Source organism: Diadema antillarum, unplaced genomic scaffold (assembly GCF_040938485.1).
Source record: "Diadema antillarum isolate AM-2024a unplaced genomic scaffold, OU_Dant_1.0 seq00000070_RagTag, whole genome shotgun sequence".
Taxonomy (NCBI): Eukaryota; Metazoa; Echinodermata; class Echinoidea; order Diadematoida; family Diadematidae; genus Diadema; species Diadema antillarum.
Genome location: NW_027271169.1, coordinates 366,958 through 381,763, shown reverse-complemented (window position 1 = coordinate 381,763; position 14,806 = coordinate 366,958). Strand labels below are relative to the sequence as shown.

At 38.0% G+C, this 14,806-nt stretch overlaps 1 protein-coding gene across 1 annotated transcript in view; it reads left to right on the top strand.

Annotated features, from left to right (window-relative positions):
• LOC139726009 (low-density lipoprotein receptor-related protein 2-like) overlaps positions 1-14,806 on the top strand; it is a 64,882-nt gene that overhangs the window by 36,700 nt on the left and 13,376 nt on the right. Inside the window, exons 12-13 of the mRNA XM_071637089.1 lie at positions 1,498-1,614; positions 13,567-14,089. Of these exons, the coding sequence (XP_071493190.1) occupies positions 1,498-1,614; positions 13,567-14,089 (640 nt within the window). The remainder of the gene's footprint in view (positions 1-1,497; positions 1,615-13,566; positions 14,090-14,806) is intronic.

The window sequence follows — 14,806 nt, the reverse complement described above, 5'->3', positions numbered from 1 at the left end:
TGTTGGATTATTCCTTGTAGGGGAAAGATTTTTGTTGAATCTTTCCACATTGGCAAAGTCACATTTTGAGTGAAATGTTTGAGATGTCAGTCATGGCATGTTGGATATCTATCTGGGCTTATCAAATCTAGAAAAGAAAAGAATTTGGAGAAGTCTTTTGGAACAATCAGGTAAGACAAAATGTCATTTTTTTAAAACTATAAGGAAATGCTCAATTGGGTAGAACACAATTTGCCAACATTCTGTGTTAATTTTCTTGCGACTAATGCAACTTCATACAATTATCATATTTGCATTTTTCATTTTTGCTGCAGTGTGTAATGTTTGCATGCTTTTGCCAATTTTGTTACCATTTGAATTGGAATTTCCCTTAGTCTAACCACAGTCATGCTGGTTGGAAAAGTCAGCTTATATCAATGAATGAATGTCCTTAGGCTGTGACATTTGTGGTAATGATTAAATGATTATCACGTTATGGGGACAAAGCTTAATGAGAGACCATCCCTCTTCACATGTGGAAATGTAAATAGTAAGGAGAGGATTAGCCTCAAGGTTACTTACAGCATCAAAGATAAGGAATTTCCTTTTTGTTTAACATAGAAAGGCTTATAAAATTGCATACGTGTTCATTGTACTATTGACTAATTTCAGAAAACTGATCCCAGATTTTGTAGGTCAACTATTTCTGGGGAATTGAATGGAATGCCTGCAAAGTTTTTGGTTTTGTTTTGATCTTGTTTTGTTTTTGCCATGACCTATTTATTTCCCCCTTGGCTACTACCTTACCCCCTGCAGATTTTTTGGCTGTAGGTCAATGATGCTTTTGTTCAAAGCTATTTCAAGGGAACAAAAATTATACAGCTGACCTATATGATTCAGTGTCCAGATCACTTTAAGGAAGATGATTTTTGAGAAAATGTATGTCTGGCTGTTGTAAAAGATCAGCAGTTGCATATCACATGCCAAAATTTATAGGGCATCTTCAATGGTATTATACAGCTTCTGCTGCACTTTTTTTTTCTTTTAGTAGGTGTTTTGTTCATACTTGCATGCATACATAAAAATATGTGTATACTCTTTTATATGTATGCATACAGATAGATGGATAGACAGTAAGCCGTGGACATTTCACATATGAGTGTGTGTGTGTATGTGTGTGTTTGTGTGTTGTGTGATTTTAGTCATTCTTGTGAACATGAATGTAAGAGTTCTTTTTTTTTTAATGATGATCCAGAGTACAAATGTAACAGTCTTCATGTCACAATGAGAAATATGATTTCATGTAGTTGTCCATACTTTACTTAGTGCATCAGATTTAAATAATGATTGTGATGATGATTTCTCCAGAAGCAATTTTTATTTTTCATTTTCACACATTCTTCAGTTTCATTTGATATAGAAAATGCTTGCTCTGCAAAACTATCAAATCTGGTTTTTGCTTGTAGTCAGTTTTGATGTTCAATATTCATCTTTTGACCATGTTTTCTCACTGCCTAGATGAATGTTTTCTGGGACTCCATAATTGTCATCCAGAGGCTCTCTGCACCAACACACCAGACAGCTATCGCTGTACCTGCCAGCCGGGATACATAGGGGACGGCTTTTCTTGCATTGGTAGGTGGAGAATGAAAACAGAGCCCTGTTTCATAAAGCTGTTCTTGAAGTTACGAACGACTTACGAACGGCTTGCGATCGGGTCTGATGTGCTATACTTATGTATCAGAATTCCCATAATTCAGCACAAGAACTGATCACCAGTCGTTCTTGAAGTTATGTGTAACTTTAAGAACAGCTTTATGAAACACCCCCCCCCCTTTGTTATGATATGTGCACATCAGATCTGCTGATGTCAGCCATGTTTATCATAATTTCTTTTTCTAGGAAATATTACTTTACTTTCTGTCTCCTCAATTTCACTCTACTAGCTCGCTATTATTTGATAAGCAGAATTCAGCCTTTTTTCTACATATTTTCTTTTTCCATGATGCCAAAAGTTATAATATCCAAGGAATTACTTGAGAGCCCTTTTCTCACGACAAAATGACTAGAAATTGTTTAGCATCAAACAGATATCATTCGTCACATTACTTAGAATTAGACAATGCCAGATTCATTTTCATTGAGGGGTGCAGAGAAATATGAGAAAAAAATCTGTAAAAAAAAATTTTGACACATTTTTTTCTTTTTTAATACAGCTTTGCTTTGTCCAATGTTCACTTCCATATCAGTCATGATGCAATACGATTAGGATTGAACAAAAAATACAAGTGACCACAAGAGATGGAGAGAAATGGCAATCATCTGACCAAGCACAGGTGACCATTCCAATTATCAGCCACCCTCCAGTCAAGCCCTACTGCTTCCTACCCCTTCAGCGAGGTTGTTACATAACCATGAGCACCACAATTGTGTATTTCCTCTTGCTCTTTTAATATCTCCAAGTTTACCTTTTTAAAGATGATCATATCTTTCGTAGCTCTCTCTCCCCTGCTCTCTCTCCTATTGCAAGTGTTCAAGCTGAGCAGTAACAATCTTTCATAGCTGAAACTAGACAAGTAGCATTTGAAATACACATGAGTGTTTCTGTGATCCATCCTTTGAAGAATATGATAATTTTTGTCAGAAGTCATTAAATTTCATTAGAAAATCAAGTGGCTATCCGCATGTTTGAACACTCAGAGCTTTTATGATAAGAGATTGATGTAATAATCTCATACTGTATGGTAACAATGGTAGCAGTAGAAGAAATAGCTGTAGTGGTAGCTATAATTGCAGTCATTGCTGTTGGCTTTACTAGAGAAAGCACGGCACAAAATGTCAAAAATTCTTTGTGAAGGTTAATACCATTTATGAGAGAATTTTGTGAAATTGACAGTATGGGAGCAAATCGTTTTTGGCCACAAGCAGCAATAACTTTAAATGCCAACGTAAAGGAATGTTTGTAGCTGCCCTCTGTCTCTTTTGTGTAAGTGCAATCTCATAAATGGCCGTCCTAACAACATCCCTCACTGCAAGGGTACACAAAAGTAGGTATCTTATTTGCACGTATTCATATTTCATGCCATTTTTTATGCCATCTCCGTCAAAAGGGAAAAATCTAACATTGAAAGTTGATTCAGAGATTTTCAAAGTGATCGAAGAAAGTGAAATAAAAGTCAAGAGACCTTAAAAGTCATTATATTTAAATAGGGAGGCAGTTTGAACTGACCTGTAGCAATGACTGAGTTAAGGGCAAGTGTCCGCATTTGGGAGAAAATTTCCTGCAAATTAGTAGCATGTCTAAATGATAGTTGATACTTCATGGTTAGGGAGTTACTTGTGCTGCAATGAAGCTGTCACCTCCAAGATGCCATGCAGGTCACCTAATGTGACATAGCACAGACCTACATTAGTATCAGTTGGTCAGATGTCTTGCATGATTTTTAGCTTTATCAGTCAAGAAGGTGCTAAGTACTAGTGCTGTGTCTCAAATCAGGGATATTTTCTCTCATCTGTGCTTCGGGTCTATCCAGTCTTGTAGAAATTTTCTTAGATCATCCACATATCTTGCCATTTTGAGGCCCTGTTTGGACCATTTCTCTCTCCCCTCCCCCCCCCCCTCCTCCTCTCGCCCACTCCAATGATTTCGTGCTGGGTTCTCGGGCCAGAAGGGAACATTTGATTTCATGATATGTGCAGTCTTCCCACAATATCCGCCTCGTTCCTCCCGTTGACAGATGGTAGGGAATTATTCTTCCCATGACATGTCAACAAATCAACTCCAGAATGTGATTTCCATGTTTCCATCATTAAATATGATTATTGATATCTCCTTGTGATAACCCAGTTCAGATTTCCTGCGTGGCATAGATTTAGTTGAGGTTTTTCTACAGTGATTTTCTTTTTCGATGCAATGGGTCTCCAGAGTCCTGCATTATTTCCCCAAATCCTCCAAAAATTATTCAGACCTTCACCATGATTCATGAGGAAATGTGTCAAGCTTTCCCTCAGATCTCTTTAAATCCAACATTGAAGCCTCTTGAGCCACACATCTCAGACTGTTATCGATACTGTATGCAAACAAGTCACCAGTGGTGATGAAAGTGATAATATTTCTTTGACTCATCAGTATATGTGTGTTGTTGGGTTTTGTTTTTTTGTAGAAGTATAAGGACATCCACAATAATGCAATATTTTTCATGACTCTGGATACCAGAGAAAAGAAAGACAAGAGTTTAAAGAAAACCAAACTTCAGGGATTTGTTTAATTTTCATTATGAAATTATAGATCATGAGTTTATTCATATGCAGATTTTCCACACATTTTCCAATAAATACACATCAGTCACATCTCTAACATGAATGTAGAAATCACAGAAAGAATCAGTACTGTATACACCATATACAAATGCATTTTGGGAGTATGGTTTTTGGCAATTTGGGATGTATAAGACAATTTGGCAAGTAAGACAATTTGGCAAGTAATCACATTCGTGCTCAAGAACCAAAGTGATGAAATGAGACATAGATATTATCCCTCTTCAGAAGAAAACTTAGTGATTCCACCTTGGCTTATCGTGTACACTGCATGTGCATTACAGATGGCAATATACTTGCGAGTTGTTAACTTGGCATAGTCACAATATAATAATAGGAATAATTGTAAATTTGTATTGTGCAATTTCTATAGGAATGTACTCAACTATGCATAACAATGTAATCAAAATAAAATAAACATCAGTTGATTCAGGAAATTTGCAAAAATAAAAACACAGCAAAATAAACAATGTTCTCTTGATAGCACAGATAAAAACAGCACATAAAATCTGTGTAGTTATAACCTCATCAGTTGGTACATGTATGTTTTTAAACAAGTAGAGTACAAACACATCTTTCAGTCTTTTTAAGTGCAGATGTAGCAGAGTGTTTGAGAGTCTGGTCACACCTTTGCCACAGTGATTGAATTGTTCAATACTTCCTTCGACATTAGTTCCCTTCCCAATTATCAATGCGTGCCCCAGCAAAGGTGTGAAAATGACCCCCTTTTAGGCCCATCCTATAATTAACTTGCCAATACCCCGGCTAATTAATGGTATGATTCAGCCAATGGGGAGGTTGGCCACGCGTCAGAACACACTACCATTTGTTACGTTTCCTCCCCCAAACACAACCTTAATAGCCCACCGGGTGGCTCGCTTCAGTCCTGTACCCGTAACGTACTAAAATGAGCAAGTTTCTATACCTTCCGTCTCCTATACCAACCTCGGCAGAGGAACCATGACAAGCAATTTTATCGTGCTCACTTTTAATTGATGTTGACACATCTCACTCATATGAGTTTGAACTGGTCTCCTTCCAGACAAGTTCACAAATGATGCATAATTCAGATAGATCATAAGCCAATAACATGTGGATGGAATCATTCAATTGGACACCAACTTATTCTGTACATAAGACACTGCAGACACATGTATGACCTCCATCCACAAAACCAAAAATATTCCAAATATAAATCTGTTTTTCATTGACTTGATGAAAGTAAAATCCTAGGTGTACTATGGTGATTGTCTCGCCAGTTTTTATATAGCTCTATAATTTACCCCCGGTAATTATTTTGTAGATACATTGGTACACGTGTATTCTACCTCTTTTTCCTTTTTTTTAAACAAATGTGTCCTCTGAAAAGCACTGAAAATCAAATGTCTTTCTACATTGTGACATACAAATCTTAATAGTACACACATACATATACGCAGTCATTATCAAACCCACCAAAGCAAAAACAAAACAAAACAAAATAATTGACTTAATAAAGTCTTTCTCACCTTCTGTCAGTTCATAGGTGAAAGTCACAGATTCACTAAATTTCACCTGCAAAGGGCAAAGGTTTCAAATAAGAATTAAAAAAGAAAACTAAAAAGAACAAAAACAACAAAACAAAACAAGAAGGCCTAAAAAAGTAAATAATGCAAATGGGTACAACTCTAAGATTGCAACAGTCATAACAACAGTCAATTAGACTCCTGGATTTCCAGTTGTTGCCATGGTAGCTGCAAAGGTTGAATGTCATGGTTACAGTGAGTGTTTGATACAGTGGGGTCACTATATAGCTGAGCAATGACAAATGATGTTCATCCTCTATAATTCCCCTTCATACAGTGTATGTGTCATTGAACTGTGCAGCAAACTATTCTAATGACTTGTGAGTTTTATCAGATTACTGCGACAAGTATCCTGTAAAGCAAGACATTTTTTTGGTGTGGAAATTTTCACACATTTTGTGTGACCAGAAACTAGCACGAAAATAAAAGCACACAAATATTTTTTACTTGTTATATGTACCACATGACTGTGTAATGTCTTGATCCCAAGAATTAAAAAAAAAAACAATACCAACACAAAGCTCATCTTACTCAGCAGGGTGTGCTTGCTGTTGGTTTGTTAGTTTGATTCTTCTATTTTTTAAACTTCGATATTGGTCATGTCTTTAGTGAGGTTAGCAGGGATATTGTGAAGTGGACAGAGAAATCATTTTCTCACAACAACATTAAAGACATACAGACAAACATACGTAAAGGCAACCATGGGCCATTCAGTGAGTTATGGAAGGGGCAGCTGTAGGTGTTTAAGGGGTAGAGAAAGGAATGAAAATGTGAGAGTAGAGTGCTCTTTAAAATTTTGTCATCTATGTGTTGCATGTTTGCAGTATACGCAAAACACACAGAGAACAGGCCATGTTATTGCATGTCATGTGCTCAGGCTAGTGCTGTCCCTGAACACTTCCCCCAAAGAGTTCATGTAACAAGTGTTTCCTCCCCATCCTAATTTTTGCATCTGAATTATCCCATATCTGATATTTTTGTCATGGATCCTTGCAGTCTATTTTCACTTAGCTTACTTCAGTGTTTTATTTTGTTTCATTGCATTGTTGTTCGACTTTTTTTTTCGTAATGCAGTCTTTCTATATGCTAGCTAACCTTGAACATGCCATGTTTTTTAATCTCGTTAATTTGCCATGTTGTGGGGATTGGCTTAGGGGGTTGATTGGTGCAAAGAAAAATGGATTGGGTGTTTTTTTTTTACACTTCACAAATTAGTGGTTTAGCAGTTTTCGAGGTCTGTTATTAATGCATCGGCTGTAATGACATCCAACAACTATAACAGCATAGCAGATATGTGCATGAACTCAGTAAAGAAAGTACCTCCCCCCCCCCCCATAAAAAAAACGGAAAAAAAAACACATATAGCAAAATATCCTACATTTGTACCTCTTTTATATCGCATGTGCCCAGCCTACAAAAACTTGTGTGGATATCACATTTTGGGCTATGCATGTTGAAGCACCATCTGCAAAGGCACTCACAAATATGCACAAGAGTGAGGAAGTTGTTGGGAATGAAAGCATTGACGTAATACAGCAGTTGTAATAGAGAGAAAAAAGAAATTGACAAATAATAGAAATCCTTTGATTATTTGAATATCAGCATCTCATTTCGTATGGACTCTTATTGGCCGTTTATTTTTGTCTTCGTAATCATTTACCTAGGTTTATATCTCTTTGGCGTAATTCTTGTATGTCTGTGTGTGTACAGAAAATGACTAATTGAAAATGCGATTTTGATACAGAAATTGCATTACAGACTTTGAATGAGAATACACATCCATAATTTTGTACCATCCGTCGGGTCACAGAGAGTTGTCTCTTTATAGAAAAAAAAAAAGATGGGAGCAAAATTAGTAACAGTTTAGGTACCAATTAACATTAGGGGTACTACTCATAACAAACCCTGTCAAGGTCATGAGACAACAATGGCTATTTTGAGATACCAAGGGCATCTTGTTGGTTGGCTTTAATGGCATTTGGATAGTGATAACTTTTATAATTTTGGTTGGATTTCATTAAAAAAAAAAAATCACTGACCATAAAAAAAAAGAAGAATGATATAGCAAGAGTCTTTCATCAAATGATTTGTTAAACTTGTGAGATTCACTTTATTTTATCCTGTCTTCTGGGGTGTTCTTGCAGTCAATTCATCTATTCTCTGTATTCTCTTCATCTGTATTATTTTTGCACTCCTGTATTTTGCATACAAATGTATTGCATAAAACATTTACTGGCATCCTCCCCCCCCCCCCCCCCTGTGGATTTTGTGAATATAACTTCATGTGTACAAAAATGTTTTCTCAATGGATCGCGGCAAGTTTTTGATATTTTTTTTCTTCAGGAAATCATATTTTTAGAGCAGTTTTTGGGCTCAGGTGAACGGAGGGCCAGGATGTCAGAGATGTTCCCTGGTTCCTCGGGTAACGTCACCTCTCCCATGAGAGGGAAGCATGGGGGGTGGGATTAGATGACATCGCCGGCAAAAGGGGGGAATGCCTGGTGGCAGTGCCAATCAAAGGGATTAGTGGCCCTAATCCAGTTTGCCTTGCCGTTTTTTGGTCGACTGTCATCTGCTGGGCAGGGTTCACTCTCGAACGGGGGTGCTATTTAAAATCTTCTCCACTTTTTTTTTTCTCTCTCTCCTTTTTATTTCCCCAAAGAAGGCTGTGTGTTAGTGTTTTGAGACTTTGTCAAGCAAAATTCAGAGTTAAATGTCTTCTAGGCTGGAATGTTATTTTCTGTCTGTTTTTTAAAATTAAATTTAATAGTCATTCGATCTGGGGGCTGTCAGATTTTTGACATCTCAACTCATTGCCGCAGAGAACTGGGTAAATCCCAATAGAGTTAATGTGTGTTGCACCTGGTATCTGTTTCTGCAGTGAATTAATTCTGAATATATACATTAAAAAAAACTTTACATCTTCAGTTGTACTTGCAGATTTTTTTTTTCTCACTAGAGTACAGGATCAGCTTTACAATCACTGTCAAGATGATATTGTTCTGCATAAATAGTGGATGATTGTGATGTGATATTTGTGTCATGTTGGGTATATCAGGTATAAATTCATTATCGTTTCATATTACCAAAAGGAAGTCTGTCATTCCACACCCCATGGACAAGTAGACACAGTTCATCCACTGAAACCTGGACTTAAAAGACTTTTCAATGGGTTCTTATCTAGAGTAGATAGCTGATCTTGACGCAAATTTGCAGGCCAATTGAATCTTGAATTTTTCATGATCACTTTGGGTTTTCCATTCTTCCCTCCCTCCATAGTATCATCATCGCAGTGAGCAATACTGTGGGTATTCAGTTTTCACATCGTCTTCATAACTTTCTTTCAAAAGCATGTATCAATGTTTGTCAGAAGTATGCATTTTGTGTAAAACCTGAGACCAAACAGTTTAGATTAGAAAGTATCAAACAAGTTAATCAGTAGATTTTTTGAGAGTTGTGCTATGCTCCTTGGGTTACTATCAAGGAATCCCTTTCTTTGTTTCGGGATGAAATCTTCAAGTTTGCAGGAGGATACATTTTACACGTGCCATTACTGACACCTACATATGTGACCGTGCACCTCAAAACGAACATAAAGTCGCACACACTGATTTTGCGTGAGGACTGAAAATAAGTGAAATGGGTCAACCTAGCCGAACTTGACTTTTTCATATTTTCTGAAAGAGCGGGTCTTCTTTTACATTATGCTAAAATTTGGTATCATAAAACGGGCAGGAAAGTGTGTTTTTTTAGCAGTTTATCTCGAACACTTTTGGTAGAATAGTGTGATTAGGTGTGTCTTTAGAATCCCTTTTTCATTTCTTAAAAACCTTGTCCACTCTTCACTTTCAACTCTAATAACTTTTGAAAGGATAGTGCTACTGCTTTGAAAGTTGGCATTAATCATGGACAGAATGTGTTAATGAGGCGTGCTTAATTTCAGTTTAATCTAATAATCTCTTCATTGTTGTTACTCTGGTGGTTTACTTCCTGTTATTTGTCCCATTCATCGCACAGCCAGCACGGTTTGGTAAAGATTAAGCGCTTCAATAGACACTGTACTTCAGAGCCTCTTTTCTCAGTTCACACTTTTCCTGAGTTTGTGCGTTCTTTCCAATATTTAGATAGGTTAGGAGAGTCCATTTGATTTGAGTTATACATCATTTTAAAGCTTAAAGTCTGTTCTTTCAGAATATGGTCTTAACTAAAAATTCATGTCTGGCGACTTTTTGGTTGTTTTGAGGTGCAGTGTCACATATATTACTTACAATGTCTATGGAATTCTAGAAAAGTGACAGGGGTTTGGTTTAAAATAAATCCATTTTTTTTTCATTGTATGGACTTCCCAAGGGGAGGGATCTCAAGATAGTGCCTGACACCGGTAGTGTCCTAGCTCAACCGATTTTTTTTGCTTGATGTGGATGTGATTAATCCTAGACTTCTGTATGAAAATGACAGAGTCGATCACAGATGATATTCTTCTGACGGCCTTGACAGTATTGCTTGGTGTGGATGAAAATGGGTGGGGCTTTTTCATTAGGGGGGAATCACAAAAGCAGAACAAGACAGAAGGGGGAAGGATGAAAACACCCTGTGGCATTAACTACCAGTGAGTAATTTGAGGGGGGCAACACGGGTCCAGCTGAGGTGTTTTGTTTGTATTCCTTAGAGATACGAGGGCAGGGCCGGCATCTGATTGGGGAGTCATGAGTAATTACTGCATCTGTCTCGTCGCAGCCACTAGTGGGCACAAGAGCCCCCCTTCCTAACGGGGTTGGCAGGTGACTCGATTGCACGCTCTCACCTTTCGCAGCCCATCACTCTGGCGGGCAGCTAATGTGGCGGACCAGTTGATGGAAGCAGATAGCGGCTTTTCGGCATCCCCCCACTGATAGATACGCCCCACTTCACTCGACTACTCTCCGTGGTTATTTTAAGTCAAATCCTGTGATACGCGCACACTGTTCCATGTTTGTTGGTTTATGTATGTATGAGGCCAAACTTTATTGAGATATTAAAGTCCCCCTTTCTCTTTTGTTGTTGTTGTTGTTGTTGTAGAGATCATCTAGCATCCTAGCACTTTGAATGGCTCTAGGTCTTTGGTCTTGATGTTTCTATCACTTTTATAAGTCTTTTTGTTATGTTCCAAAGTGATTTCACTTGAAATAGAAATAATTCAAATGTTGGCCTTTATAGAGGATTACCCCGCCTATCAAAAATTGTTCATTCATCATTCTTAAGTAGTTGCTATAGCTGAAGGTGGTGAAAAAGCTAAGGACTTGCAAGGTTCAAACTCTTCCAGGACATTCATACAAAGAAACGAACAAAATTGAAAAGCAATTTCTCTTGCACTTTGCAAAGATGATTCGAGAAATATCTTTGATTGAATCTAATACTTCAGTGTATGTTACGAAATACAACTTACCACTCTATGAAATTCCAACGCTGTGACAAGTACACTGACAAAAAAGGGAAAGTATGCAGACTAGAAGCCATGCAGCTCTCTGGGGAAATTTTTTAGAGAGAAAATGTTTTGTGATACATCTTCAACAGGATATGATATTTATTGAGGGATGCAATGTGTTCTATTTTCATCTTTTCACCTACCTGAAATCCCAGAGCCATGTCATCAACAAGATGTTGCGATATCAGCTTTAAAATCTGTGTTACCTGGAGGAAATTGAATAATTTCATGTCGACACAGATCTCCCCCACTTTACCTTTAATTCGTATCCAGGATCATGAAAACAAACAGAGTATGAATGATCATCTCTCGGAATACTGGAAGGGGTTACACCATCAGGAGTGGGAATCAAGGGGGGATGGAGGGGGGAGAAGGGGGAGAAGGGGAAGAAGTTGTGCAAGGAAATATCAGCTTCCACTGTGCTACTAGTTGGAGGAGTGTTGAATGCTTCCACAAATTAGCGATTGATGAGTGGATGTGTGAGCTAAGATTAGAGGAGGGTAGCTGGCTTAGGAATGTAGGTAGGGGGTTGATATGTATGCTGGCTCGTTTAGAGTAAGGAAGTGGTGGCTGTCACTTTCTCTAGGAAATCAAAAATCCTTTTATTTCATTTTTTTTAGAGAGAGCTAAAGGACAGATATCACAATATTTTTCAATCTTTAGATGTTTCATCCTCACAACCACAGAAACCACATACGTTCTGTCTTTTGTACGCTCTTTGAGGTTTGTTTGTCGAAATCACTTTATAGGCAAAACATATTGTACCTTGAAGTCAGTGTAAGGTTGGATGGGTAAGCTGATGACAAGCTCTTACCTTGTGGTGTTTCCTTCATTCAGGGGGTACAGGAATGTGGAAATTTGTGAAGACATAGTAGATGCGGCATGTTGTAATGTCCACAAATATGCGTGAATCCCGCATGCGTGTCCCAACAGTTAGATTTGATGTTGAGATATGCAAGCTCATATTCTGTTCTATATGCTGACAAGAATATACATGTATGAGGAGTTTGACAAGTTCAAAGTTCAAATTTATTTTCATTTCCATCAAGTAAACAGAGAAATTGTATGCAATGTATAGGCAGAACATATTTGTAATAATTGCAAACAAACAAACTACATGTGAAAATGAATAACAAATAAAGAAAACATAATTGTATCTATGCATATGCATATAGTACAAGTTTATTAAGGATGGGAATGGAAATGGAGGGTCTCACTAAAAAGCAAATTAAGCTTGTACCATATAGGACCCTCAGAAAAATACATAAGACAGCAAATAATGAATTAAGAAAGCTACAAACCGACATAAAACAAAATCAAACAAACCAATGTCAACTGACATGAATCAAATTAGAAAGGAAAGATTATAGGGTAAAGGTGTTCTGTGTAATCTGTATTTTTTATTTTATTAAATTTACTTTCTTTTTATAGGGGGGAGGGAATGGTTTCTTGTATATCGTCTATTGTTGTTTTTGTGGCTGCAAGATAGATTTCCCTTCTTCATTGCTGTATAATTGTTAGACTTAGTTTTGGGGTTTTGCATTTTTTTTTTTTTTTTGGTGCAATGGTTGTTAGCAGACTATCTTTTTGCTTTTTTTTTTTTTGAAAAACTATCGTGATCATTTTACACCCCTCAACATACCTTTTCTTCTTTTTTTTTTCTCTTTTTCAATGGGGATATTCTTGATCCTAGAATGAAAAACTTAGTCTGTGTTTGCGTCGTCTGAGTGTGGACCTGCTTCGCAAGGTCCATTCTGTGGGCTAGTGAGTGAATTCTTGCAGACACAGTACTTGTCCACTTAATTTGATATTAATTGGCAAATGGTCTGTGTCCCTGAGTATTATGGAAATGTGATTCATCATGAGTTTTTTTCCCATCTCCATTCGCCAAATAAAACTACATGACTTTTTCTTGAGCATGTCAGTATTTGTGACCAAGTTTTACCTTGAAAGACTCTGCATCATTCAAATGAATTTTCCTTGTTGACATGTGAGATAGTGCATTCAGCATTGGAAGAGATAAACAAGCCCTTAAATTCTCTAAAATTAAACTATGAATTTGTATCATCTTCAAGGAGATATGATCTTGTAGCTAAAAAAAAAAATATATGTCTCAAATTGCAAGATTCTGCTATTCTGCAAATGTAAGCTGCACCTTATATACAGGTCTACCAAGAAATTAAAACAAAGAACCTGTGCCTATCTTTCTTGTATTTCTTTTCAAAATTTTTGTGCCTCCAGCACCGACGACCAGTCCCCAGGAGCTGATTGGTGCACCTGACATTATCTTTACTGAAAGAGCATCATCCTCCTCGCCACCTTCTCCATCACCTGCCATCAAGGATGAATTTGCCATAGCAACACCCGGATTCTCCCCCTCCTCTGCCACTTCGTCATTGACTGGCAGTACCCCCACTGTTCATTCTCCATCAGCCACCACCTCTTCGCAAACTCCTCATCAAGCAACCACACCCAGCATCGTCTCCACGACAACAGACGCTGCCACAGCGTCCGTCAGTGCCATGACGTTCCTCTTGTTTCCGGTCCGGAGTACCCTAACTCCGCCCACCGTACGCCCAGCTTCCCACTTCACCACCCGAGACCCACACGGTGGGAGCCACCTGGGGGATGCTACTCATGGACCAGGGGCCACACCACGTAGGCCCCCTGGTCACTTTGGGGTTTGTCCACTGGCCTACAAGTATTTTTGTCTCAATGGAGGAAAATGTACCTACCTCAAGGCTCTGGAGAAACCCTCATGCGAGTAAGTATAGCCATCTTTAGACTTCTTTTTTTTTTTTGGCTGTATACAAAAAAGGCTCTCAACCTTAATATGATATTCACACCTCTGTATTAACCTCAAACTGCCTTTTAATGCATAAACCATGGGATAATGATAGCTTGCAACCTGTAACATTCTCATTTTTTTATATTTGTTTATTTGTTTGCTTCCCTATGCCACATTCCATTGACCACCAGTAAAGGGCAATTGTCCACCCTGATCATTTTGAAAGTCAGATCTATCCAGGATAAAGATTACCGTAACTGTGAAGCACACTTTGCCACCTGAAACAATTAAAAAAGGAATTGTCTTACATTTGCGTTTAGTGGTTTTTGAAAACTTTATCAAGAGAGGACACAGCTGGAGTTTTGAAGGAAATGTTTTGCCACCACAGTTCTCATAGTAGATTGCCATGCCCTGAAAGTATAATGCCAGGATGGAAGCAAATATCTGACTATACACTTTACGAGGTAGAAAATGGCAGTGAAAATAGAAAACTGTAGACTGAAATAACGAGCACAAATAAAGGTTTGTGACTCGTTAGCAGAATATGACAGAGTGGCGGCAAGCGAGGAAGGCCATCAATTATGGTGATCAACGCCGGGGGTTTCCAGTACCCATCCCTCCGCTCCTCCAGCATTCCTCCTCCCCTTCCCCCTCTCCCTACAGCCTTCTCAATGACCACCCCAGCCTCCAGCC